Source organism: Pseudozyma flocculosa (genome assembly GCF_000417875.1).
Source record: "Pseudozyma flocculosa PF-1 unplaced genomic scaffold scaffold00013, whole genome shotgun sequence".
Taxonomy (NCBI): domain Eukaryota; kingdom Fungi; phylum Basidiomycota; class Ustilaginomycetes; order Ustilaginales; family Ustilaginaceae; genus Pseudozyma; species Pseudozyma flocculosa.
In genome coordinates this window covers 235314-258492 of record NW_006920881.1, presented here as the reverse complement: position 1 = coordinate 258492, position 23179 = coordinate 235314, and the positions used below count along the sequence as shown (strand labels likewise).

Below are 23179 nucleotides of genomic sequence, written 5' to 3'. Positions count from 1 at the left end.
CTAACGGGCAGCGGCGCAGGGCTTCCGCCACGCCGCTACCGCGCGCCTCCGGCCGCGTCCATGGCGGGGTTCGAGCCCATCGGGCGGCTGCCGCTGCTCGGGGCCAGCTTGGTGCGAACGCAGTCGGGTCCCGGCAGAGCGTCGACGCTGTCTGCGCCTCTCTCGCGGGCCACGAGCTCCAACAGCGTCGCCCGCTCTGAAGGCGGCATGGCCGCCCGGCCACCGCAACGCTCGGCGAGGTCCTCGACTGCAACAGATGCAAGCCAGCAGGACGGTCGCCTCCGAAGACCTAGCGACGAACGCGACCTGGACGACGAGGGGCTCGACCTTTCCGATGACGGCGGCGAGCAGCTCATCAGCATGAGCCTAGACGGCAGCGAGCTCGGAGAAGCAGAAGACAACGTCGACCTCCCCGACTTCGAGGATCCAGACACGACGCTGCCCGCGGAGCCCTCGTCCAATCGGCTTCAGCAAGTCGCGGGCGGCGGGCTGCAGACGTCGGCATCGATGCGGAGCATGGCCGGCGGCAAGAAGGACTACATGAGCCTCGCCTCAGTGGCCAGCCCGGCGGGGCCCCGTAGCAACGCTGACGTCGCCGCGCTGCAGAGAGAACTCGAGGAGCTCCGGACCAAGGTCAGGATCCTCGAGAAGCGCAAGGAAGACGACCGCGAAAAGATGCGAGAGATGGAGCGCATCAAGGACGAGGCCGACCAGTTCCTCCTGCTCAAGGCCAAGCTGACGGCCAAGCTCGAGCAGACTCAATCGCAGCTGGCCGACCTGCAGAGCCAGGAGAAAGACTGGGAGACGCAGCGCGAGTCCTTGATGCAGCGGTACGAGGACCTCTCGATCGAGGTCGAGGCCGCCACCATCGACCGCGAGATGGCCGAAGAGGAGCGCGAAAAGTTCAAGGGCCAGCTCGAGGATCTGCAGGTGCAGATGAACGTGCTGCAAGCCTCGGTGACCAAGTACGAGACCACCGAGGTCACCGAAGAGGAGCTCGGCTCCGCCGCGTTCATCAGGATGCAGGAGCACAACGAGGCCCTGAAGCAGACGCTGGCGAGGTAAGTCGGCGCTGTCCAGCTGTCCCGTCCCGTATGAGCAAGGGCGCGGTTGGCGGGGCTGGCATAGCTGGCACGACCACGTCGGTCTCACACTCCGGCGCGACTGATCCTTGTACTCACCATTCACTTGTCCCTCACTTCAATTCTGCAAATTCACAGAGTGCACCGACAGGCGAGGGAGACGGAGAACGAGCAACGCAAGGAGATCGCTGAGCTCAAGGACGAAGTCGCCGAGTTTGAGGCCTTGATCTCGACCTACGACAAGGCCCTGTCCGACGTGGCGCTCAAGGAAGCCCAGATCGAGGACCTGCGATCGAGGCTCGACGACGCGGCCCACGCCGAGGAGATGCTCTTCGGTCTCCAGGAGACCAACGCGAGCCTGTCCGACAAGATCGCAGGCCTCCAGGCCGAGATCGAGGACCTCCTGACGACAAAGGAGCTCGACGACGAGCTGGAAGAGGGCCGCTCGCAAGAAATCAGGGATCTGCAGCAGGAACTCGACGTGCGCGGCGCCCAGCTCTACGACCAGGAATCCAGGGTCCAGGCCCTCGAGCTGGTGGTGGTCGACCTCGAGGACACGATCAAGCAATTCAGGGAGGTCGTGGCCGGCCAGTCGAGCGAGCTCGAGAGCGTGCGTGCCGAGCTCGAGCAGAGCCGAGGCCCGGACGAGGAGGGAGGCCGGAATGCGCCGAGCCAGAGCCAGGCGATGCTCAACCTCAACATGAAGCTGCGGTCCTCGGCGCTCAAGTCGCAGGCCAAGACCATCGAGCTCGAGCTGGGCAGGATCTCGGCGTCGCAGGCGCTGACCCATCTCGAGATGCTCCGGCCCTACCTGCCCGCCGCATTCTTCGAGGAGGACGCGGACGCGGTCCACTGCCTGCTCTTCTTCCAGAGGATGGCGCGCAAGGCCGACCTCATCAAGACAATCGTCGAGATGAAGCACGACATCCAGGAGAGCATCGCCAGCGTCGTGCCGGAGCAGCTGGTGGGCATCTGCCAGATGCGGCACAACCTGGCCCATTTTGCCGCCTCGTCGCGCCAGATCGCAGCAGTGCTGCGACTCGCGCCCGTCGAGATCTTCCTAAAGGCCGGGCGCATGTACCGCGAGAACATGTCGGTCGAGAGGAGGGTCGACATGTACATCGAGAGCCTGCGACGAGAAGAGCTCAAGGAGATCGAGTGCGGGCAGGAATTCTCGAGATTCATCAAGCAGTTCGAGGACTTTTCCATGGCCCTCGGCGGCGACGAGAACGACTCGGACCTGGCGGCCAAGGAGGTCGGCTCGGCGACGCTCATCGACCACGACCTCGACACCCTGATCGCCGCCATCGGCTTCGCCAAACAGAGTATTGCCGGGCTGTACGACGAGGACGAGGCCGAGTGGGAGCTCGGCTCTCACGATCTCGACCGGGACATCTTTGAGCCCCTCCAGTCCCTCATCGACAACCTCAAGGCCACACAGGGCGCGACGAGGAAGGTGCTCAGGCGCCTCGTCAACCTCTCGGCCAACGACGAGGCGGTGCGGATGGAAGCCATCATGGACCTGCCTCCGCTTGGCCGCCTCACGAGCCAGCTGGTCACGTTCGCGACGCAGCTCTCCAACAACATCGCGGCGCACGTCGCCGAGGTCAGGGTGTCGAAGTCGGCCTTTGACGTGTCCCGCGCCATCGGCTTTGTCCAGGAGGCAACGCAGGAGAGCCTCGGCAAGGCGGATAGCAGACCTTGGGCGGCCCCGCTCGAGAGCATCGCCCACCTCTCGACGACCATCGGATCGGTCCTCGGTGCCATCACCGAGCAGGATAATGTCATCAAGATCTCGGGCGCGCAGCCCTGGCTGGCCCGAGTCGAGCACATCAAGGCTGCGGCAGCGCACAACGCCGAGGCCGAGCGCCAGATCGCCAAGCTCAACGACGAGGCGCGCGACCTGTACCGCCAGATCAAGGCGCGCGACCAGGCGATGCAGGAGTCCGGCATCAAGCTCGAACGGCTGCAGAAGCAGGTCGAGAAGTCCAAGGAGCAGTCCGACCAGATGAACGACATGCGCGGCGGCCTCGTCGAGGCTCTCAAGCAGTCCAAGGCGTACCAAGAGGCCAACGACGCCCTCCAAGCGGAGCTCGACGCCCTGCAGCAGGAGAACGACCGCCTCAAGCAGCAGGCCGCCGAGAGCGGGGTCAAGATCGGCACCGCAAACGGAAGCGCGGAAGGCGGCCCCGGGGGCGATAAGGAAGGCATGGACTTGGCGCCCATCGTCAGTTTCAACCTCGAGACCCGACAGCTCGTCGAGCGCATCGAGGCGCTCCGAGGCGCCGTCAAGTATCTGCGCAACGAGAACATGTACCTCAAGACGGCCAACCTCACGCAGCAGATGCAGGCCCTGCCGTCCCTGGTCGGAACGGGACCTTCCAAGACCGCGAGCGACGCCGGCATCGAGCCGCAATCGACGTCGTCTCCGGCGCAGACCTCGGACGAAGAGGAGACCAAGGTCGGCGGCAAGGTTGTCGGGCTTCCAGCTACCGAGAAGCTGTCCTCGCGACCCAAGGGCAAGGTCGTCGGCGGCCTCGACCTGCGCCTCGCCTCGGACGAGACGCGCAAGCTCCACTCCCAGCTCCTGTCGATCTGCGCGCTGCCGAAGCTGGTCGACCTCTCCAATGTCAACCGCGTCGTTGCCACGGCGGTCAAGCCGGTTCAGAATGCCCCGAACGGAGCAGCGACGGCGGCGTCCAGCGCCTCTGGAAAGGAACAGCAGCGCTCCGTGCGCGCGTGGCGGCCGCTGGACCAGCACCCCTCGATGCAGCTCTGGAAGCAGCAGGAGGCGAAGCGCAAGGTGGCCGACAGGATCCGGGATCTCGAGGCCAGCACGCGAAAGGCCGCCGCCTCGGCTGCATCGAGACGGGGCCTGGGCCTACCCATTATCGCCAGCATCGTCAAGGTGTAGGGCGTCGCCGTCCAGATCCTCTTGATATACCCTTTGGTCGTCGCCGCTGTTCCCCAAGACATCTAGTACTGCATTTTCGCGTTTCACATTCGAGCTTAGCCTGCCCTATCCTCTGCATGTACCAGTCTGGTCTGTCGATGACCTCTTGCTTGCGAATATATACACGGGCGCTCAAACAGCTTCTCCCCGCCTCGATGGAAAGACATGAAGGGCGCAAATTCCACGGGAGGACCTCGTGGTCATGCTGCAGATTAAAAAAAGGCGGGGTGGACGTCGGCGAGAGCGAAGGACATGGCGGTGCCGGCGAGGCCGAGTACTACAAGGGACAGGGACGGGGTCGTGTAGGCGGCGGCAGATGACGAGGACGAGGAGGCTTGAAGGTCGTGGCAGATGGTGCCGATCGACGACTTTGCGCTGCTGGCCCCGCCGACGTTGTTGGCAGGCGGGCTGGTGCAAGGGCGTGTGAGAAGGAGAGACGGCTCGCATCAGATTCGGTACGAGCCAAGGAGCGTCTGGCGAGAAAGAGGGCGCTTACCAGTAGATGGAGCTACCGTTTACGACCGAGATGCCACCAGGATAGGCCTGTTACGGTGCAGTCAGGGTTGGGATGACAAGGGTCAGCCATCGTCAGACACGCTCCCCCGGGGTCTACCTCCAGGGGGGGAAAGTAGGTGCTGAACGGAAGCTCACCGACTCAGTGATTTTTTCCGGTACGGGCGAGGCGAGGACGGCGACTCCTCGGTCCTCCAGGGACGAAGAGAGGGCGACGACGAGGACGACTAGCGCAAAGCCAAAGATGCGACGCCAGTGGAACGAACAGGCCATGGTTGCTTGCTTCTGCTGCGTCTGATGCGGCTGTGGCTGTGGCTTGGCGGTTGGGCGGGTCGCGTCGGTGTTGATCTGGTCGACGTCGAGTCGTCGAGGACGGCGAGCGGTCAAGGTAAAACGATTAAGGTATAATAAGCGACGGGAACCGTTCCAGCCGGATTCCTGGGATTAATAGACAAAGGGAAAGGGAACGCAGGTGCAAATGTCCAGGTGAGAGCGGGTTGTGGTATCGTCGAGGTGGATGGGGAGGGGGGCGAGACGGTGGGGGCAGACGGACGATGTCTGCTTATATGTCCCTCGAAGGAGGCTTCGAGGAGGGACGGGATGGAGCAGGGCCCTTTGTCCCGTCCCCTCCCGTCCCGTTGTGTCGCCGCGGTGCGGGACGCAGGTCGACGTGATGTATCCGGGACATGCCTGCCTGCCTGGTCGGTCTGCCCCGCTGCGTTCGACGAGTGCAGACAGACGAGATGCTGTACGCCCGCTGGCCTGATTCAAGTGGCGTCCAGACGACAAAGGGGACGGACGGCAGAACCTGAGACAAGGACCCCGCAAGAGTGGCGTTGCCACGCAGGCCGACGCGTCTGGACGGAGGCTGGCACAAACGTCCCCTTTGTCCCGGCTCTCATCGGCCTCGACCTTCTTCGAGCCCTTGCTATTTCGGACGCTTCCCTTCGCCTCGATCATGCGCATGGGTCAAGGCGATCCGTGGCTCTGATGCAACCGGCTGTGCCGATTCTGGTGCTGTTGCTCTGCTCGAACTGGACGAGTCGGTAGGTATGGATTGTTGTACATTGAAAAGCGAAGCAGATGGGTCAGATGCCACAGCGCAGAGCAGGTCCCAAGAGACCGCTCTCAGTGGGCCTCGACTGCTTCGGCGCCGACCGCGGTGGCAGCCTTGGACTTTTGTCGTCTCCGCCTGTTGGCCGGTTTCGCCTTGTCGCCTGCATCCGCGGCCGCATCTGTGCCCTTCCCTGCGACCGCAACGTCTGACTTGGATCCCTTGCCTTCCTCGCCGGCGTCGTTCCTCTTCCTCTTCGCCCCGATCGAAGCTTGCTGCGCATTCGCATTCGGACTCGCCCCGTCCCCTCCCTGATCGCCCTTTGCCTGCTCCGCCTCTCTCTGTGCGCGCAACCGCTCGGCCGCCTTTTCCTTTTGCTTCTGCTTCTTGAGCTCCTGCTCCCTCGCCAGCTTTTCCTCTGGCGTCAACTTCTCCCGCTTGGCCTTTTTGACGCTGAGCGGGTTCGGTGCCTTGGGCCCCTTGCGTTTCTTCTGCGGAGGTTCCGACGACTCGCCAGGCGACGTCGTGTCGGCGCCGATGATGTTGGTCGCGGGTGTCGCGGACGGATCGCTCGGAGGTGCGTGGCCGGAAAGCTTGACATCCTCGATCTGATCCGCGCAGGAAGCACAAAGCGGGCAGTTGCGTCAGAGCAGAACATATCAAGAGCAACCTCGTCGCCGATGCGACTGCCGCAACTCACCTGTTCGACCTTGGATCTGGAAAGGTTCGACATGGGTTCGAGGACCATGACGGCCTGGGTGAAGTGGACCATGGGCAGGCCTGGCACGTTGTTGCGCAGCTTGGCCCTCAGCGGCTGGTTGTCTGATGCAAGGACGTAACGGTGCTTGTTTGCCTCGCCTGCGAGAGCGGTCGTGGGTAGGAGCGAGCATCAGATCTAAAGTCAGCCTCGGCCTTTCGTCTTTCAATCCATCATCAAGGGCTGGTGAGAACACTCACCGACGACCGACTTGATGCACTCGTGGGGCTCGATGGCCTCCCTGTGGTTGCACTTTCTCCTCTCCCATTCCTTTGCGAGGTTGACGGTGGGTTGGTGCTCTTTGCCGAGCTTGTAGAGGGCGACCATGCAGCACTGGGTGATCATGGGCTTGACCTTGCCGCAGAGGACATTGGCAAACTGCTGCGACGGGTTCTGCGTCTTGAGGCGGACGAGCGACTGCGCAAAAGTCTCGTCGACTTAGGGGATCGAAGAGTGGTGCGGACGTCGCCAGGCAAAGGTCAGCGGGCGGTCCGGCAAGGTCAAAGGGCGCGGAGGTGGGCAGACTTACTGAGCATCTGGTAAGGCTCGCGGAAGCCAAAGTGGAGCTGGAACTGGTGCATCAGCTTGCGGTAGATCTTTGTACGTTTCTGCCTCATGTTGGGCCAAGGTGTACGCTGATGGAGCTACCAAGGGCTGTAGGATGGGATGGACGATGATGGCGAGAAGGTCAGGTCGAAGAGGCGAGGGGCCAAGGCAGGGTGCAGCGTCCAGCTCCAGAGGCCCGCGAGAAAAAGTCAAATTTCGCGCCGCGGAGCGCCCCTCTTGCAGCTGGACCCTCCACCTTGGCCCCGACATGCCGACTCGGCCGGAAAAGCAACAAAAAAGCGCCGATGTCGACACGCATTCCATCTTGCCATCGGGATCGGGTCAGAACAAAGAGACGTGATCGATGCGTGCATGCCCCCCTGCACGAAAAGCTTCGCCCAGCTTCGTTTGGGTGCGAGATCGAGCAGGAAGAATCAAGAATTTCCGCTCGGCGTGGCATCGGGAAACCCGCGGTTGGGGGCCTGGCCACCGCCGCGTTGCTTCCAGTTGCGCCCAGCCAGACCTTTTGCCAAAGGGCTCGAGAGTCGCCTGAAGCCGCTGTGCGTCGCTGAGCGGCGTCGCTGCAGGATGATGAGGGCAGCCGTGGAAGTTGAGAGAAGGCGCGGCGGCGCGGCCCCCCTCGCCTTTGCCTTTGACGCTGGCCGCTTCCGGTCGATTCCTTCGCCTTCTTTGCAGCCAGCGACGCACCGGCCAGCCCGGCCCATGCTGCCCATGCTGCCCACCCGTGCCACACCAACCCCTGGTGCCACCGCCCGGGGCGGATGCTCTGGTCATTTATAAGAACTTCTAGCGACGGCGACGTCCTTTCCTTCTCACACCATCCAAAAGCCACCGAGCACTCTTCACAGTCCCGCACGTCGCACCTCACCAACCGCGCAGCAGCTGTTTCCGAATACCCATCCTCCGCTCGCCACCTTCCGTTCTCTCCCCATCCGCTCCCCCACCACCCCGACACCACACATAGCCATCATGACCAAGGCCGTCGGTATCGATCTCGGCACCACCTACTCGTGCGTCGCCGTCTGGCAGAATGACCGGGTCGAGGTCATTGCCAACGACCAGGGCAACCGCACCACGCCCTCTTACGTCGCCTTCAACGACTCGGAGCGCCTCATCGGTGACGCCGCCAAGAACCAGGTCGCCATGAACCCGCACAACACCGTCTTTGACGCCAAGCGCCTCATCGGCCGCAAGTTCTCCGACTCCGAGGTTCAGTCCGACATGAAGCACTGGCCCTTCCAGGTCATTGACAAGGATGGCAAGCCCAACATCAGCGTCGAGTACAAGGGCGAGAAGAAGACCTTCACTCCCGAGGAGATCTCGTCGATGGTCCTCCTCAAGATGCGCGAGACCGCCGAGGCCTACCTCGGTGGCACCGTCAAGGACGCCGTCGTCACCGTCCCCGCCTACTTCAACGACTCGCAGCGCCAGGCCACCAAGGACGCCGGTATCATCTCGGGCCTCAACGTCATGCGCATCATCAACGAGCCCACCGCTGCCGCCATCGCCTACGGCCTCGACAAGAAGTCCGAGGGTGAGAAGAACGTCCTCATCTTTGACCTGGGCGGCGGTACCTTCGATGTCTCGCTCCTGACCATTGAGGAGGGCATCTTCGAGGTCAAGGCCACCGCCGGTGACACCCACCTTGGTGGTGAGGACTTTGACAACCGCCTCGTCAACCACTTTGTCCAGGAGTTCAAGCGCAAGAACAAGAAGGACCTCACCTCCAACGCCCGCGCCCTCCGCCGTCTCCGTACCGCCTGCGAGCGCGCTAAGCGCACCCTCTCGTCGGCCGCCCAGACCACCATCGAGATCGACTCGCTCTTTGAGGGCATCGACTTCTACACGTCCATCACCCGCGCCCGCTTCGAGGAGCTCTGCGGCGACCTCTTCTCGCACACCATCGAGCCCGTCGAGAAGGTCCTCCGCGACTCCAAGATCGACAAGGGCTCCGTCAACGAGATCGTCCTCGTCGGCGGCTCCACCCGTATCCCCAAGGTCCAGAAGCTCCTCCGCGACTTCTTCAACGGCCGCGAGCCCAACAAGAGCATCAACCCCGACGAGGCCGTCGCCTACGGCGCCGCCGTCCAGGCCGCCATCCTGTCCGGCGACACCTCGGAGAAGACGCAGGACCTCCTCCTCCTCGACGTCGCCCCGCTCTCGATGGGTATCGAGACCGCCGGCGGTGTCTTCACCCCGCTCATCAAGAGGAACACGACCGTCCCCACCAAGAAGTCGGAGATCTTCTCGACCTACGCCGACAACCAGCCCGGCGTCCTGATCCAGGTCTTTGAGGGCGAGCGCGCACGCACCAAGGACAACAACCTCCTCGGCAAGTTCGAGCTCTCGGGCATCCCCCCCGCCCCCCGCGGCGTCCCCCAGATCGAGGTCACCTTCGACGTCGACGCCAATGCCATCCTCAACGTCTCCGCCGCCGACAAGACCACCGGCAAGTCCGAGAAGATCACCATCACCAACGACAAGGGCCGCCTCTCCAAGGAGGACATCGAGCGCATGGTGAGTTCACTTTGCCCATACACCGGACCGGACCTTTTTCGTGCCCGGACGAGCTTGCTGACACTTTCCCCTGCCTTTTCTTCATTTCTACCTCGTCGGACGGTGACTTTGACCGGCTCGCCAGGTTGGGGAGGCCGAGCGCTTCAAGGAAGAGGACGAGGCCGCCTTGGCCCGAACACAAGCCAAGAACGGGCTCGAGTCGTACGTCTACAATGTGCGCAACTCGATCAACGAGCCGGGTCTCAAGGACAAGTTCGAGGCGTCGGACAAGGAGCTCCTCGAGAAGACGGTGTCGGAGGCGATCTCGTGGCTCGACGGAGCTCAGGAGGGATCGAAGGAGGAGTACGAAGAGAAGCAGAAGGAGGTCGAGGGCATCGTCAACCCGATCATGCAGAAGGTCTACGGCGCTGCTGGCGGTGCCCCCGGCGGCATGCCCGGCGGTGCTCCCGGCGGTGCTGCCCCCGGCGGCGACGACGGCCCCTCGGTCGAGGAGGTCGACTAATCGCCTTCGTCCCCTCGCCGAAGAATCATACCCTCTCGCTGCATTCCGTTCCCGCACAGCCGCAGTCCCCGTCTTGATGTAATCATAGGTTCTCTGAACACGCAACCAAGGTTCATTGCTCCGTCTATTCTTTCTGCTGCCGCGTCGTGTGTTTTCTTTCCAGATGGCCCAGCTCGAACGGCTCTCGAGGTGATGTCGGCAGACTCACGACATCACCTTCGAGAGCCGAAGACTCGCCTAGAAGACGGTGAGAGGCAAAGACGAACAAAAGGCCGGCCGGGTCGCACGAAGATCAGATGAAGAAAGCGCGTTGCGCTCGCCTCGCACATGTCTTCGTTGTCCATCGCCGACACCCTCGGCAATGCCCAGCGTGAAGACCTGTCGCCCGCTGGCCTTGTCAAGGTAGCATGCTACCCGGCGAGACTCGCACGGTCGCTCCTTCTCTCTAGGTCCGACAACCGCCGTGTGGTCGGGGTGCAAGGCGGACGACTTGATGGAGCATGGCATTCCAGGCACGCGTGCGGCCCGTCCTTCGACCCAGGCAGCGCAGCACCTCGACGCTTGGCGCGCGTCCCACGAGGAGGCCATCTGGACAGCGCCTGACTCTCTCGTTTCACTCGACGAGCCAGACGACCAAGAGAAGACGATGTGCTACGGTCACGGTGCCGCACGACTAGGTTCCAGCACTCCGTTTCTGCCTGCTGCCCGACAAGCGCGACCCGGAGACCGTCTAGATCAAGGGGGCGGCGGCGAAGTTTCTGCAGGGTTGACTGCGCCCTCTGCGACGGCCCGGAAGGCGACTGTGAAGAGCAGCTCGCCATCCGTGCGAAGCCGCTGTCCGTTGACGTTGATGTCGGGCCTGGGAGACGCAGACGAGCAAGTGCCACACGACTCGCCCATCACCTCGTCGAGGCGTGGGCAGGCGCGCAGTTGTCGGCCTCGAGACTGGAGTTGAGCAGCCTTGGTCGGTTGCAAGGCTTAGCTTGTGGTACGAGTGGGTGATCTCACTGCAGTCAGCCAGTCCCTGTACAAGCGACTGACAACAGGCCGTTGAAGCAGAGCTTGTCCTCGACAAGGCTCGACACCTTGACGCGTTCTGTTGCAACAAGACGCTGCTGCTGCAGTCCTGTCAAGAATTGTCGTCCTTGTTCGGCTTGCTGCAGCCGCCGCTGACAGGGCGCCGAGTTCTCTCAAGAGATGCTTGGTGTGAGCTTGTGGTCATACTGCTCCTGCCTCACTGCTCTCTACAGCCCAAAGAAAGCCTGTTGCTGCAACAAGGGATACAATGCTTCTGCAACTTGCTGTTGACTGGTCACAGTCCAGTGTCTGTGTGTCAGTCGACAAAAGCGACACATATGGGCTAGGGATCTCGGTGGCGAGCGAGGCACGGCCGGGAAGGGAAGAGGGGGGGCAACGAAGAAATGGCTCACTCGCGCTCTTTTCCGCGCCTGTCCGCGTGGCTGGCCTCCACAATTTTGATGGCCGCCGGAGGAGGCAAGCCGCCCGCGGGCCGAGGCGTCACAGAGAGTCGGCAAAGCCCCGCCAGCCAAAGGCAGCCAGGCCAAGCCAAAGAACGTCGACCGGCCGGCCTTTCCGACTGCGCCCGTTCCGTCGCTCCTCTCTCACTCTCTCTCTCTCTCTCTCTCTCTCTCTCTCTCTCTCCTCTCTCTCTCTCTATGCTTCCTCGCCACCACCGACCACTCGTCTCGTCGTCGTCACCACCGCCTTGCTCCGATTACCAGGCCGCTGTTTGCTCTTTGCCCCGTCTGCATCGCTACCTGCCCGCTACATAAGCCCACGTAGCGCTGCGCTCCGCCCTCCCTCTGACCACGCCCCGCGACGCAACCCCCCACGCCGCTTGGACCATCCTCGTCGCCGGCATGCCTTCGGGCCAAACAGGCGCGGGCGCCTCGGACCAGCCCAGGGCCAGCAACGAGTCCCGCTGGAAGGTATGGGGCCGCACCGCCTTTGACAAGAGCATCGTCATCTCGGACTGGGCCGCCGGCTATGCCAATGCCGGATCCGCCAGTGAGTACCCAGGCAGGCACCGCTTGCGAGAGCCCAGGCAGCGACACCCACGCCATCGCCGCTGACCTTGGACGAGCGAGCACTCCGGCAGAGCTCGGAGGCGAGCGTTTCTTCCCCAAGAGCAACGACTTTCCCGAAGAGGTCGACAAGTGCGAGCGCATCCTCCGTGCCTTTACCGTCGAGGGCGTCGCCGCCGAAGTCAAGGAGGTCGACGTGCCCGACGGCAAGGGCTCGTTTATGAAAAAGCAGCGCAAGGTGCTGCGCAAGATCCCGCCCAAGCTCATAAAGCAGGCGCGCGGCATCATCATCTACACCAGCATGAGGTCCGGCATCGCACCCCTCGGCGGCTCCGGCGGCGTGGGCCTCATGATGGCCCGCCTGCCAGACGGAAGCTGGTCGGCGCCCTCGTCGATCACGCCAAACAACTTTGCCGTGGGCCTGCTGCTGGGCTTCGACATCTTTGATGTGAGCTAGGCAGCGTGGCAGTCGCGGCCCTGGCTTTCTCCACCGACTCGGGCTAACACGGACCCGCTCCTCCCCTTGTCTCTGCTGCAGGCCATTCTCCTTGTCAACACCGACACGGCCATGGAGAAATTCAAGGGCCACAAGGTGACGCTGGGCGCCGAGACCGCCGTCGCTGCTGGGCCCTTCGGCGCCGGCATCTCGGGCGAGATGGGCCTGGACAAGACGCCAGTCTACAGCTATGTCCGCAGCCGCGGTCTGTACGGCGGTGTCGAGGCCATAGCCCAGGCCTTCCTGCACCGCTTCGACGAAAACGAGCGCGTCTACTACTGGCCGGGCGTCACGGCGTCCGACATCTTCGAGGGCAAGGTACGCCTGCCGCCGCAAGTCGAGCCCCTCCATCGTGCGCTCCGCGACGCCGAGCTCGGCATCGCCCAGGGCGATTCTCTGGACAAGACCATCTACGAAAATGTCCTTGCCCCGCCCAACCGGGCCGTCAGCGTGCTCCAGCAGGACGAAGCCAGCGAGATGCTGCAGGACGGCGAGCGCCTCAAGCTGCCACCGACGCCCGAGGAGCTCGACGCGATGGAAGAGGCCGGCATCCCGGACGAGTACGACCTCGAGCTGGAGCGCCAGGCGCTTCAGGAGAGGCTAGAGGCCGAGAAGCGCGAGCGCGAAGAGATCCGCAACCTGCCGCCGCCGCCCAAGCACCCCGACGTGGTCAAGTACTGGGCCAACCGACCGCGGCCGGGGGCCAACAGACGTGTGCCACCGCCCTTGAGCCCCGCAGGCAACTCCCTCAGCTCGAGCCGCGTGGCGAGCCCTTCGCCTCTTCGCAAAGAGGCTGCGGCCGCTGCCGATTCCGGAGACGTCGCCATGGACACCGCGGCTGCAGAGGCTGCCTCGGCGAGCGAGCGAGCCGTCGATGACAAGGTCCAGGAGGTCGAGCAGGACATATCGCAAAAGGGTAGCTCCGGCCTAGACGAGCTACCCATTGATAGCGAGGCTCCACCGGTCTACGAAGAGGACGCCGAGAAGATCGTTGCGTCGGACGACAAGAAAGACATAGAGCACGTTACTGCCGACACCTCGAGAGACTCCGGCCATGCCTCGATGGCCGCCGCCGACACCGCCGCTGAGCCTCTCGCAAACGGCGGTCTCGTAGCCGAACACAGCGACAAACCAGATGGAGAAGACGTTCCACACCAGGAGGGTGGTGCGCAGAAGACGAGCGACGACACGAACGGCCAAGAGGCAGCCGCCGAACTCACGAAGCAGGCTCCGGAGACGCATGCTGTCCTCAACGAAGCGGGCATCGAGAGCGAGGCAGAGACCGACGACTTTGAAGATGCCTTGACGGCATCCGAGAGCGCGCCCGTCCAGCTAGGCCACGTTGCAAGCGAACGCGCCACGGATCTCGCCGAAATCCCTCCCACACCCAAGATCGCCGAGCCGTCGTCGCCGGCGCCTGCATCGCCCCGACCCTTGTCACCTCGACCAGAGTCGGCGCGCAGCGTGGAGGCCGCCAGCTCGGTCGGCTCGCACGGCGCCTCGGAAGGTACTGCCGCGGGTGAAGGGTCCCAGAAACCGGCGCGCCCTGTGCGGCCGCCGCGGGCTCGCGCTCGGCCCGTGAGCACTCTGGTCACCGAGGTGCCAGACCGTTCGGCCAATGGCTCTCCCGGTCTCCTCTCTCCCCACGGGGCGCTGGACACCACGCCAACGACGGCGATTGCCGAGGAGCAGTCCAAAGCGCCGCGCATGATGGTCTTCCTCGACTGGGACGAGACCATCACGGCGCAGGACACGCTATCGCTCATCGCCCCTCCTGCGGGGACGCAGCAAGACGGCGAGGACTTTGCGCACTACACCGAGGCCTACATGACCGACCTCTCTTCGCACGAGCAGACGTTTGGCGAGCGGGACACGCTAGAGAAGCAGACGGCCTACCTCGAGAGCATCGACGAGGTTGAAAAGACGAGCGTCAATCGCGTAGAGCAGGGCGGTCTGTTTGTCGGCGTCAAGATGGCCGACATCCAGCGACGCGCCGAGACGGTCTCGTTCCGGGATGGGTGGGACGGCGCGCACGAGTGGCTCGAGCAGAAGGCCGAGGAGGGCGACGCCGAGACGGACATCATCAGCGTCGGATGGTCGGCCGAGTTTATCCGCCACGCGCTCGCACACCGCCGCCGCTCGCAGCGGCCGCGCGATTCGGAGCAGGCCAGTCGGGTGCCCAAGATCATCTGCGCCAACGAGATCGAGATGCGGACCGACGAATCCGGCGAGCAGGTGGGCAGCGGCCGGCTCACCAAGAGCAAAGAGGCGCTCGACCTGGCCACCGACGACGGCGAGTCGTCTCGGTCGGGCATCCGGACGGGCGTCCACAAGCTCAACGAGCTCAAGCGCCTTCGTTCCCGCTCCGCCCCTTCGTCTTCGTCGTCGTTCAAGGCGCCCGTCACGGTGTACGTCGGCGATTCGAACACGGACCTGCCGTGCCTCCTCGAGGCTCGATACGGCCTCCTCATGGGTGGCAACGAGAGCCTCAAGGCCACAATCGCCAGAGTGGGGCTGCAAGAGAAGCTGCAGGACGCCGAGGAGTGGCTCAAGATCCAAGAAGGCGAGGACGGGGGAAAGGACACGGACACGGGAGACACAGAAACGGACACGGACATGCAAAACACCCTGATCGCCGTGCGGGACTGGGACGAGGCTGTCAAGGTCCTCGAACGCATCCTGGCGCGTCACTCGGCGCAGACTGACAATGTAGCATAGCTAGACGCCCTTTCCGCCGTCCCTTTCACGATGCGATGCGATGCCGAAATGCCATGGACGAGATGTACGCAGCGACGTCGGAGGAAGATGCCGATGGTGTCGCTGCCGTGCGCGAGCCGCGGGGTCGGGCGATCTGATGCCTCTTGTCCGGGCTAGCATCTGAGATCACCAGCTCGTGACGCTCCTCGTGGCGCACACGGCTACGAAAGCGCAGCCAGACAGACACGGGAAGTGAAGCCAAATCGCCTTTGCATTCGTGGCAGCTCTCGGTTCGTCGGCGGGCGGGCGACCGGGTCTAGAGGTCGCCCCTGCGCACAAAGGGCACTCCGAGGCCGCTGAGGAGCTGGCGGGCCTTTTCGGTCGCCTTGCGGCCGCGCTGGTTGGTGATGCAGTCGATCTGAAGGCGGATGAGAGTGTGGCGAGCGGGGGCCGACGACGAGTAACGGGTCAGTGGGGGCATGTCACCGGTCGAGGGTCGCGTGGCGTGGCGCGGCACTCACCTGGAAGCCGAGGCCCCTTCCGGGGTACTGGTCGAGGTTGACTTCGATCTGCGGGAAGAGGGCCATGGCCTCGGGGCGCATGCCGAGGCTGACGACGCCGCTGGTGGCGGCGGGGCTGAGCGAGGGCTGGCTCGAGGGGGGCAGGGGGAAGCCGCCGAAGCTCCTCAAGCGGGGCAGGACAAAGGTGGTGAGGATCTCGAGGAAGTCGTAGGCGACGGGACCGGGCAGCACGGCCTTTACGCCGACGGGCATGCCCGGACGCAGCTTGAACGAGGCGACGCCGGATTTGGCGCGGATGATTTCAATGTGGCCGCGGTTGGCCGGGGTGCTGGAGCCGGGTTTTCCCGCCTGGAGGAGGGCGGGGTCGGCGTTGGATCCGGCGATGCCGAGGCCCGTGATGGCGCGCATCTGGGCGAGGAGGGGCACGAGGGCATGCTTGTTGGCGATGGCCTCCTTGGAGAAGCAGGTGAGGACCACCTTGTCGAGCCGCGGCAGGTCGCGCAGTGTGTGCGTGGCCGACATGGGCTTGGTGAGGGGCTGCAGCCGCCGGTTTCCGCGCGCCGGGCGGACGGAGCGCATCTTGGAGTAGGGGTCGGACGGGTCCCACCGACGCAGCCGGTCGGTTTCCTCTGCCGAGGGGGCGTTGGCGGTCGCGTCGGCGGCGGGCGGGACTATGGAGGGGTGCGAGGAGCCAGATGCGGCGAGCGGCGAGGCGTCCTGCGTCTGGAGCGTGTGGTCGTAGGTCATGTAGAGGAGGTCCGAGGCGAGCGTGTTGCGATAGTGCTCCTGGAGCCGGTTGAGCTGCGTGGGGCCGACGACGACGGGGTAGTGGGGCAGCGCGGTGCGCGAAGGCAGGTTGGGCCTAGCGCCTTGTGCCGTCGTCGCAGCTGCCGGGGCGGAAGACTTGGCCGACGTCGATGCCGCTGCCGTCGTCGCCGTCGTTCTTGGGAGCGCCGTTGTGAGCCCGATGGCGGTGGTGGGTGTCGGGAGGGAGAGGACGGTGCGCGACTGGCGCAGCAGCGAGACGGTGCGGGACGACGAAGCCGCCATGGTGGGCGAATGAGCTGATGAGCGAGGGGTAGCTGTGCGGCGAGGAGGAGGCGCGGTGGAGATGCGGCTGGAGTCGAGGATCAGTAGGGTGGTGATGGTGGCAGGCGGCAGGTGGCAGGTGGCAGTCAGTCGCGGCGGCGGCGGCTGCTTGGCAAAGGGTCGAGTAGGGAGCGTTTCTTCTGAGCGCGCAGCGGAGAGCTCCTCGGCCACCTCAATTTTCTTCGCACCTCGGAATCTTTCGCCCGAGAGAGAGACAGAGAGAGAGAGAGAGGGCAAGGTGGGTGAGCAAGGTCCCACCCGCGCCCGACATCTCCACACGGACGCAGCGAGTAAGAGTGCTCCTGGCCTGGCCTCGCCTGGCCACGCACGGCTTGCCTTGCTCTCCTCCCACCACCCAACCCTGTCCAACCCTTCGCCTTCCCTGCCCCCCCCGCGCACCGCCAGACAACGGCCCGCCTCGCATCCAGCATGGCCAACATCGAGTCCGGCGTCAACGAGCCGTTTGACCTCATCCGTCTCTCGCTCAGCGAGCGCGTCTACGTCAAGCTGCGCGGCGACCGAGAACTCAGGGGCACCCTCCATGTGAGTCGCCCGTTGCCCTCGCCCTCGTCGTTGTCCTCCACCCTTGGCCCGCATACCTACGCTGTACTCACGCCGTGGACGGTGCTCTCGGACCCCTTTGCACTCCGACCCCGTCCGCTCGCCAGGCATACGACGGCCACATGAATTTGATCATGGGCGATGTCGAGGAGACCATCTACGTCGTCGACGTCGCAGAAGAGACGTCGCAGGAGACGGTCAGGGTGAGCGCCGGCTCAGCTTCCCACACCTCACTCTCTCGTACCCAAGCTGATCGCCCTCGTTGCCGCCACGACCGCCGCTAACGTATCCCGCGCTTCCGCCTCGCACCCCCGGCCCCCTTGCAGATCGTCAAGCGCAACAGCGAGATGCTCTTCGTCCGCGGCGACAGCGTCATCCTCGTACGTATCCTCCCGCCTCCCCTCGCTCTGCTTGCCCCATGCGTCACCTCCTGACACCGGCGCGCCCTCGTCCTTCCGGCTCAATGTCGCAACAGGTCTCTCCGCCCGCCAGAATATAGCCTGCCTCTCGAAAACGGCTTCGGCGATCCCGACATTCTCCACCCTCGCCGCATGTAATACTACCTTGACGCCAACCGGCGGCCAACTTCTGAACAAGCACACGCGCATGCCTCTGCCCGACGACGGCGACGGAGACTGGCTCAGAAACATTCAGGTGCGGTCGACGAATCGGCAGCGCGCCGACCGGCACGGGTTGCTTGCTTGCAAGGGGTCCATTCAGAGGCTAGCTGGTGTCCATGCCGTCCTTGCTCGCGCCCCCGTTGACCTTTGCCCACTCTACAAAGTCGTCGATGACCGATGGCCAGGCAGCTGAGAGCGACGAGGTTGAATGCGAGGCGCCATGTGGAGCGGATGTCAGCGACCCGTCCCGTGCTACGCCGGCGCCCGTACCGCCCTACCGTCGGACTCCACTCACCGTCAAAGTCGTGGTTGCCAAAGTCGCGGTCGATCTCTCTCGTAAAGTCAATGAACTGAGAGCGGGGCCAGAGGGTACGGCATGATCAGCATACGACGGTACGAGGTCCCCGCGACCCGTATCTGGCAGCTGGCGCTCACCTGTGTCCATGTGTCTTTGCTGACCGCACGGCCCCCGGTTTTTTCCGAGAGGAACCTCTTCCAGAGCTCGAGCTGGGCCTGCGTAAACTTGCCGCCGGCTTCGGAGCCCTCGAATGTGGGGGACGCGGGCAGGACGAGGTCCCAAAAGGCCAGGGCCGTCTCGAGCGCTGCAGATAGAAGGGGAGCGGAGTGGGGCTTCAGCGTGGTGTCCGCCTACCGGTATGCAGGCGAGCATAGGCGTCGCGCCGAGGGACTCACGTAGGCTCTTCTGACCCTCGGGACGGGCAAAGGCGTAGGTGTACTCGTAGACCTTTTCGTAGAGGCCCGCGCCGCTCCGCTTGCCCTCGAGCGCGAGCCGCTCGGGCCTGACGGGCGCGTTGCGCCTGAGCTCGTCGCGCAGCTTGTCCAGCGCGGCCTTTTGCTTGTCGAGCGTGTCGGCGTACCCGAGCATCTTCCAGCCCTCGATGTACTCCTTGCGGCCAAAGGAGCCGATGGATTCGGACCGCAGGTAGTACGAGAGCGGGAGGAAGACGACGTCCTCGGGCGAGACCTCGAGGTCCTCGCACATGGCCATGGCGCCCTCGATCGTGATCTTGTCCTCGTCGGCATCTGCGGGTCGGTCGGAATGGGACAGGAAGCGGCACGGACGGAGGGTTGGGCAAGGCTGTGCTCGCTGCTTGGCTGCTTCGACGGCGCGCGGTGCTCACCCTTGTACTTGTCAAACAGCTGCGACAGCCTGTCGGTGGCCTCCTTGTCCGTCTTCTTGTCTACGCCCGCCGACGCTCCAGAGGCCTTTGCCGCATTGGCCATGGCCGTCGCATCGCTGAAAAAGGCGTCGGTCGCCGCTTCGATCCGGTAGGAGCTCGCCTTGAGCAGGCGCTGGGCGTCCTGCTGCGTTGCGTTGGTGATGGCCCGAAACTGCCGGATCAGGGCCTCGCGGTTGCGCGACGAAGAAGACGACTGCGGCCGGGGCAAGGGCCAGAGAAGGAGTGATGAGTGTCGAGTCTTTTTCCGTCCGAGTTGCTCGACGCCGTGCGGAACGCCAGCATCGGGTCTGTGCCTTACCATTGTCGCGAATCGGCGCCCGCCTCGTCGGAGCTACGCAGCCAAGAGCTGAGGGGCGAGTGCAGTTTCTTGGTGGCGGCGGTCAGGATTTGGCAGCGACGAGGAACGCCTATGCTGGGCCGCCGGAGGTTCGTGTGGTGAGCAGGGTGGGGTGCGCGGGCGAGGTGATGTCGGTGAGGCTGATGATGGAGGGTGAAGGGATGAAAGGGAGGCAGAGCGGTGCCCTCCGCCGGACCCATACATACCGCCGCCGCCGCCGCCGCCGCTGCCAGGACAATCCATGTGGAGCAAGCAAGCACAGACCCGGCCGACAGGCCAACCACGTCCCACTGTCCAGCTCAAAAGCGCCTCTCGAAGTGACTTTGCGCTGCTCTAGCATTCCGCCCCACGCAAACAAACGACACGATGCCACAGCTACGAGGATAGGAAAAGAGTCTAGACTGGCACTCCTGCGACAGCCGACGACGCAGGATGCCGCTCAGCACAGAAGTCAACGGTCCACTAGGCCTTGTGAGCCGGAGCGACGGGTGCCAGAGCCTAGACGTCGCCGAGCACGCAGCGCATTGCGCATCAGATCGTCAGCCACCGAGCCCTGCAGAGCACCATCAGCGCTGCTCGCTTGCGCCACTCACCGCCTTGGTTGCTGCAAACACTCGCTCCTTGCTCGCAAAGAGGATGGCGGCGGTCAGGACGCTCTGCAGCAGCTTGCTGCTGATGCCTCGGTAAAGGCCAGCAGGGCTACAGCGCCAGGGCCGCCAGAAACACAAGGATGGCAGAGGCAAGGCTGTCAGCTCGACTACACTCTCTCCGCCTCTGCCAAAGGGGAAGCGACTCCGGCGCCGACCGCAACGCACCCCTCGTTCTTGACAATGTCCATCATCGCCTGCCAGACATTGGCGCTCTTGCCGGCGTTGCCGCTGCTGCTCTGCTGGCGGCTCTTAAGCACAATCTGCGGGTAGGTGATGCTCGTGGCGATCAGCTTGCTCAGCGCGCCCAGCCAGAAAAAGTCCCAGTCGGACAGCGCGACGCTCCCCTTGTTGCCCGCGCGGGCCAGACGAGACTTGACCACCCAGTTCTTGAGTTGCTCAAACGCCGTGTACTGTCGCAGAGGCGCATCCGCGTGGGAAGAGACGTGTCAGCAGGTGGTGCGCGTGCGGGTCTGCATCCTCGGACCCTCGATCCCAGGACCTCGGCCTCACCTGAAGGATCGGGTTGATCACCAGCACGAGCGCCGGGCCGATGCCCCTCCAGAGGGCCAGAAGACCGTCGTCGTTGACGATCTTGGACAGAGTCTGGATGAAGCCGAGACGCTTAACGGGCACCTTAGCGCCAGGCTTGCCGGGAGCACCGGCAACACTCGGGGCGGGGACATCCTTTTCGGAGCCCTTGGTAGTGACGCGCACCGTTTGACGCGTGTTGACGACCCAGATCGGATTGCTGATGAACGCAGTCGCCGTGCCTGCGCGCACGTTGATTGAACGTCCGCGGTCAGCCGGGTCGTTCGTCGTCCCTGAATGAACACGCGCGAGAGCGACGGGGACATACCAGCAATGAGGCCCGTAAGGATGCTCTCCCAAGTGGTCAGGGCGCCGCCCTGCGCAATGGTCGCAGTGACGGACGAGGCGTTGGCGGCCGCCAGCTTCGCCTTGGACTTGAGGATGACGTCGCGGCTCTTCTCGTAGAAGAAGTAGTAGACGCTGTTCGGGCGAGACGGGGAAAGGCGATCAGCCCCGCGCCACACGAACACGACGAGCGGCGAGGCCACGGCTGCCTACAAGTTGGTGATGCCGATGCCGATCAAGCTCGAGTTGAGGCCGGCATAGAGGCCAGTCACGCCCTCGGCCTTGATGATCTTGGCGGCGCTGGCGACGATGGACTGCAAGGATATAAAACAGACGAAGGCCGACATCCCGTCAGGTCACGGTCATACGCGCGCGCGGCTTCTGCTCGCCCGCAGGCAACGCACCTCTTCGGGGTGCTTGCTGGATTCGACAGCAGCGCGGGTCGAGATTCCGACAAGAGGATAGGTGGCCGTCATGGCGATCATGCCACCGGCACCGCCGGCGCAGGCGTGGATGAAGGAGTCGTCGGACATGGCGGGGTCGGTGCGGGTGAGCGGGTGAGAACAACGAGTGTGGGGGCGGTAGTCCAGTCGGTACGGGACGAGATTATCGAGGCAGCAGCTAAGGTCAAAAGGGTACAGCGAGTGGGCAGGACTTCCGCTGATGTCGTGTCGTGTTGTGATCGATCGTCGTCGAGCTGATAGTAGTGGTGGTGGTGGTGGTGACAGTCTTGCCGACGTGTCGGAGGTGGAGCAGAGAGCCGGTGGGGCCGTCGGGCCTGCCCTCGGTAACCGGTCCTCGCCGGGCCGCCCGGCTAGCCCGCGCGTGCGTGAAAGGAATGCGGATTTCCAAGCGGGCCGCCGCTTTCGGAGCGCCTGGTCAAGCGACACGGCCCTCGGCGTGCAGAACGGCGCAGACCCGGGTTCGATTCCCAGATTTGCAGCTCACGTTTCCCCCTTTTCTTCGGGGCGCCTCGCCCTGGCCATCTCCCTCTCCCTCTATCTATGGTGCTGAGTCCGAGGAAAGCTAGCGCTGATGATCGGTATCGGGGACGAGCACAGCCGTCCAGACGTCCATCGATCTCGCCTCTTTGCCCCATGTGTCGCTAGCTTGGCGCAGCGCGTGGCGGGCGGCCCTGACGGCATGCGCCAGGCGGTCGACGCTGGGATCAAGGACGTTGCCCGCGTCAGAGGACGAAGGGTGGTGCTGGGCCAGCGCGTGCGTCTCGACCAGGTCGGCAGCTTCAAAGGCCTGGTGAATCTCCCACGATCCATCCTGGAGCGCGCGGTCAGGCAGCCAGGTCTCTTCGGCCTCGACCTTCCACCCCTCCTGCTCGGCGAGCGCCTTGATGTCCTGCGGGCTCAGCACGTTCTGGATGTTCCCGCCGGGCAGGGGCGCCTGTGCCTGGACGAGAGCTGCGAGGAGGTGTGGGAGGCTCGCTGGGTCCGAGATGGCGAGCGCCCACTCGGCGAGGAGGAGGTGTTGCACCCCCGTCTCGCGCGCCGTCCGGAACACGGCGCGCAGCTCCGAGACAGCAGAGAGGTACCAGATGCTATGTGCCATGACGACCGTCGCGTATCGCTGTTCCGCCATGGCAGAAGGGCCGTCTTGCTGCAGACGGAACTCGAGTCGGTCGCCGAACAGATCGCTCCGCGCGAGGTGGGTTTGCGCCTGCTCCAACGTGAACGGCGAGCCTGCTCCGGAGGGGCAGCAAGCACGACGGGCAATGTTCAGCGGATCGTCGCTGCGAGGCCGACTGCGAGCCACAGGTGACGGCACCACGTCGCTCACCGTACGAAGGCAGACCAGGATCGACGCCGACGACCGTGCTGGACTCGAGCTCCGGTCGGCTGGCCATCACGGCGGCCAAAGCGCCCGTCTGATCGCCCTGTCCGCACCCGAGATCCATCACTCTTCCCTGCAGCCTCTCCCACCCGTCGCCCTTGATGCCGGCTTCAGGATCGTCGCTGCTTTCCCGGTGGGCCTTGCGACCGAGTCGCAGCCACGATTCGATAATGTCGAGGCGATGCTGCGTCTGGATGGCCTGCACGCTGTTGCTCTGGTACGCGTTCCGGCCCGCCTGGAGGTGGTGCGATGCCACCATGGCTGCGTCGGGAAGCGGCGTCATGTCGGTCCGAGGGAT

The 23179-nt window shown here is 64.3% G+C and overlaps 10 protein-coding genes across 10 annotated transcripts in view; 4 read left to right on the top strand and 6 right to left on the bottom strand.

Annotated features, from left to right (window-relative positions):
* Window positions 1-3996, top strand: part of PFL1_04093 (uncharacterized protein) — a gene marked incomplete at both ends in the record, with an annotated part of 5229 nt that extends 1233 nt beyond the window's left edge. Inside the window, 2 exons of the mRNA XM_007881617.1 lie at window positions 12-1061; window positions 1221-3996. Coding sequence (XP_007879808.1) covers window positions 12-1061; window positions 1221-3996 — 3826 coding nt within the window. The remainder of the gene's footprint in view (window positions 1-11; window positions 1062-1220) is intronic.
* A 251-nt stretch (window positions 3997-4247) lies between these two features.
* Window positions 4248-4821, bottom strand: PFL1_04092 (uncharacterized protein; the record flags this gene model as incomplete). Its single annotated transcript, XM_007881616.1, has 3 exons — window positions 4248-4443; window positions 4532-4578; window positions 4687-4821. The coding sequence occupies 3 exons, from the start codon at window positions 4819-4821 to the stop codon at window positions 4248-4250; spliced, it is 378 nt and encodes a 125-aa protein (XP_007879807.1).
* An 855-nt stretch (window positions 4822-5676) lies between these two features.
* On the bottom strand, window positions 5677-6976 carry PFL1_04091 (uncharacterized protein; the record flags this gene model as incomplete). The annotated part of the gene is made up of 4 exons (XM_007881615.1): window positions 5677-6210; window positions 6303-6460; window positions 6560-6796; window positions 6889-6976. The coding sequence occupies 4 exons, from the start codon at window positions 6974-6976 to the stop codon at window positions 5677-5679; spliced, it is 1017 nt and encodes a 338-aa protein (XP_007879806.1).
* A 919-nt stretch (window positions 6977-7895) lies between these two features.
* On the top strand, window positions 7896-9945 carry PFL1_04090 (uncharacterized protein; the record flags this gene model as incomplete). Its single annotated transcript, XM_007881614.1, has 2 exons — window positions 7896-9443; window positions 9568-9945. 2 exons carry the CDS (start codon window positions 7896-7898, stop codon window positions 9943-9945), a joined length of 1926 nt encoding a protein of 641 aa, XP_007879805.1.
* A 1880-nt stretch (window positions 9946-11825) lies between these two features.
* On the top strand, window positions 11826-15204 carry PFL1_04089 (uncharacterized protein; the record flags this gene model as incomplete). Its single annotated transcript, XM_007881613.1, has 3 exons — window positions 11826-11973; window positions 12065-12438; window positions 12529-15204. The coding sequence occupies 3 exons, from the start codon at window positions 11826-11828 to the stop codon at window positions 15202-15204; spliced, it is 3198 nt and encodes a 1065-aa protein (XP_007879804.1).
* Window positions 15205-15499: 295 nt separating this feature from the next.
* On the bottom strand, window positions 15500-16754 carry PFL1_04088 (uncharacterized protein; the record flags this gene model as incomplete). The annotated part of the gene is made up of 2 exons (XM_007881612.1): window positions 15500-15601; window positions 15705-16754. The coding sequence occupies 2 exons, from the start codon at window positions 16752-16754 to the stop codon at window positions 15500-15502; spliced, it is 1152 nt and encodes a 383-aa protein (XP_007879803.1).
* Window positions 16755-17222: 468 nt separating this feature from the next.
* PFL1_04087 (uncharacterized protein) lies at window positions 17223-17853 on the top strand (the record flags this gene model as incomplete). Its single annotated transcript, XM_007881611.1, has 4 exons — window positions 17223-17336; window positions 17462-17557; window positions 17681-17734; window positions 17830-17853. The coding sequence occupies 4 exons, from the start codon at window positions 17223-17225 to the stop codon at window positions 17851-17853; spliced, it is 288 nt and encodes a 95-aa protein (XP_007879802.1).
* Window positions 17854-18077: 224 nt separating this feature from the next.
* Window positions 18078-19477, bottom strand: PFL1_04086 (uncharacterized protein; the record flags this gene model as incomplete). The annotated part of the gene is made up of 6 exons (XM_007881610.1): window positions 18078-18163; window positions 18270-18324; window positions 18410-18576; window positions 18668-19018; window positions 19117-19369; window positions 19475-19477. 6 exons carry the CDS (start codon window positions 19475-19477, stop codon window positions 18078-18080), a joined length of 915 nt encoding a protein of 304 aa, XP_007879801.1.
* A 498-nt stretch (window positions 19478-19975) lies between these two features.
* Window positions 19976-21569, bottom strand: PFL1_04085 (uncharacterized protein; the record flags this gene model as incomplete). Its single annotated transcript, XM_007881609.1, has 7 exons — window positions 19976-20011; window positions 20107-20212; window positions 20329-20573; window positions 20674-20933; window positions 21020-21171; window positions 21250-21350; window positions 21441-21569. 7 exons carry the CDS (start codon window positions 21567-21569, stop codon window positions 19976-19978), a joined length of 1029 nt encoding a protein of 342 aa, XP_007879800.1.
* Window positions 21570-22062: 493 nt separating this feature from the next.
* On the bottom strand, window positions 22063-23164 carry PFL1_04084 (uncharacterized protein; the record flags this gene model as incomplete). Its single annotated transcript, XM_007881608.1, has 2 exons — window positions 22063-22730; window positions 22828-23164. The coding sequence occupies 2 exons, from the start codon at window positions 23162-23164 to the stop codon at window positions 22063-22065; spliced, it is 1005 nt and encodes a 334-aa protein (XP_007879799.1).
* Between the last annotated feature and the right edge of the window lie 15 nt (window positions 23165-23179).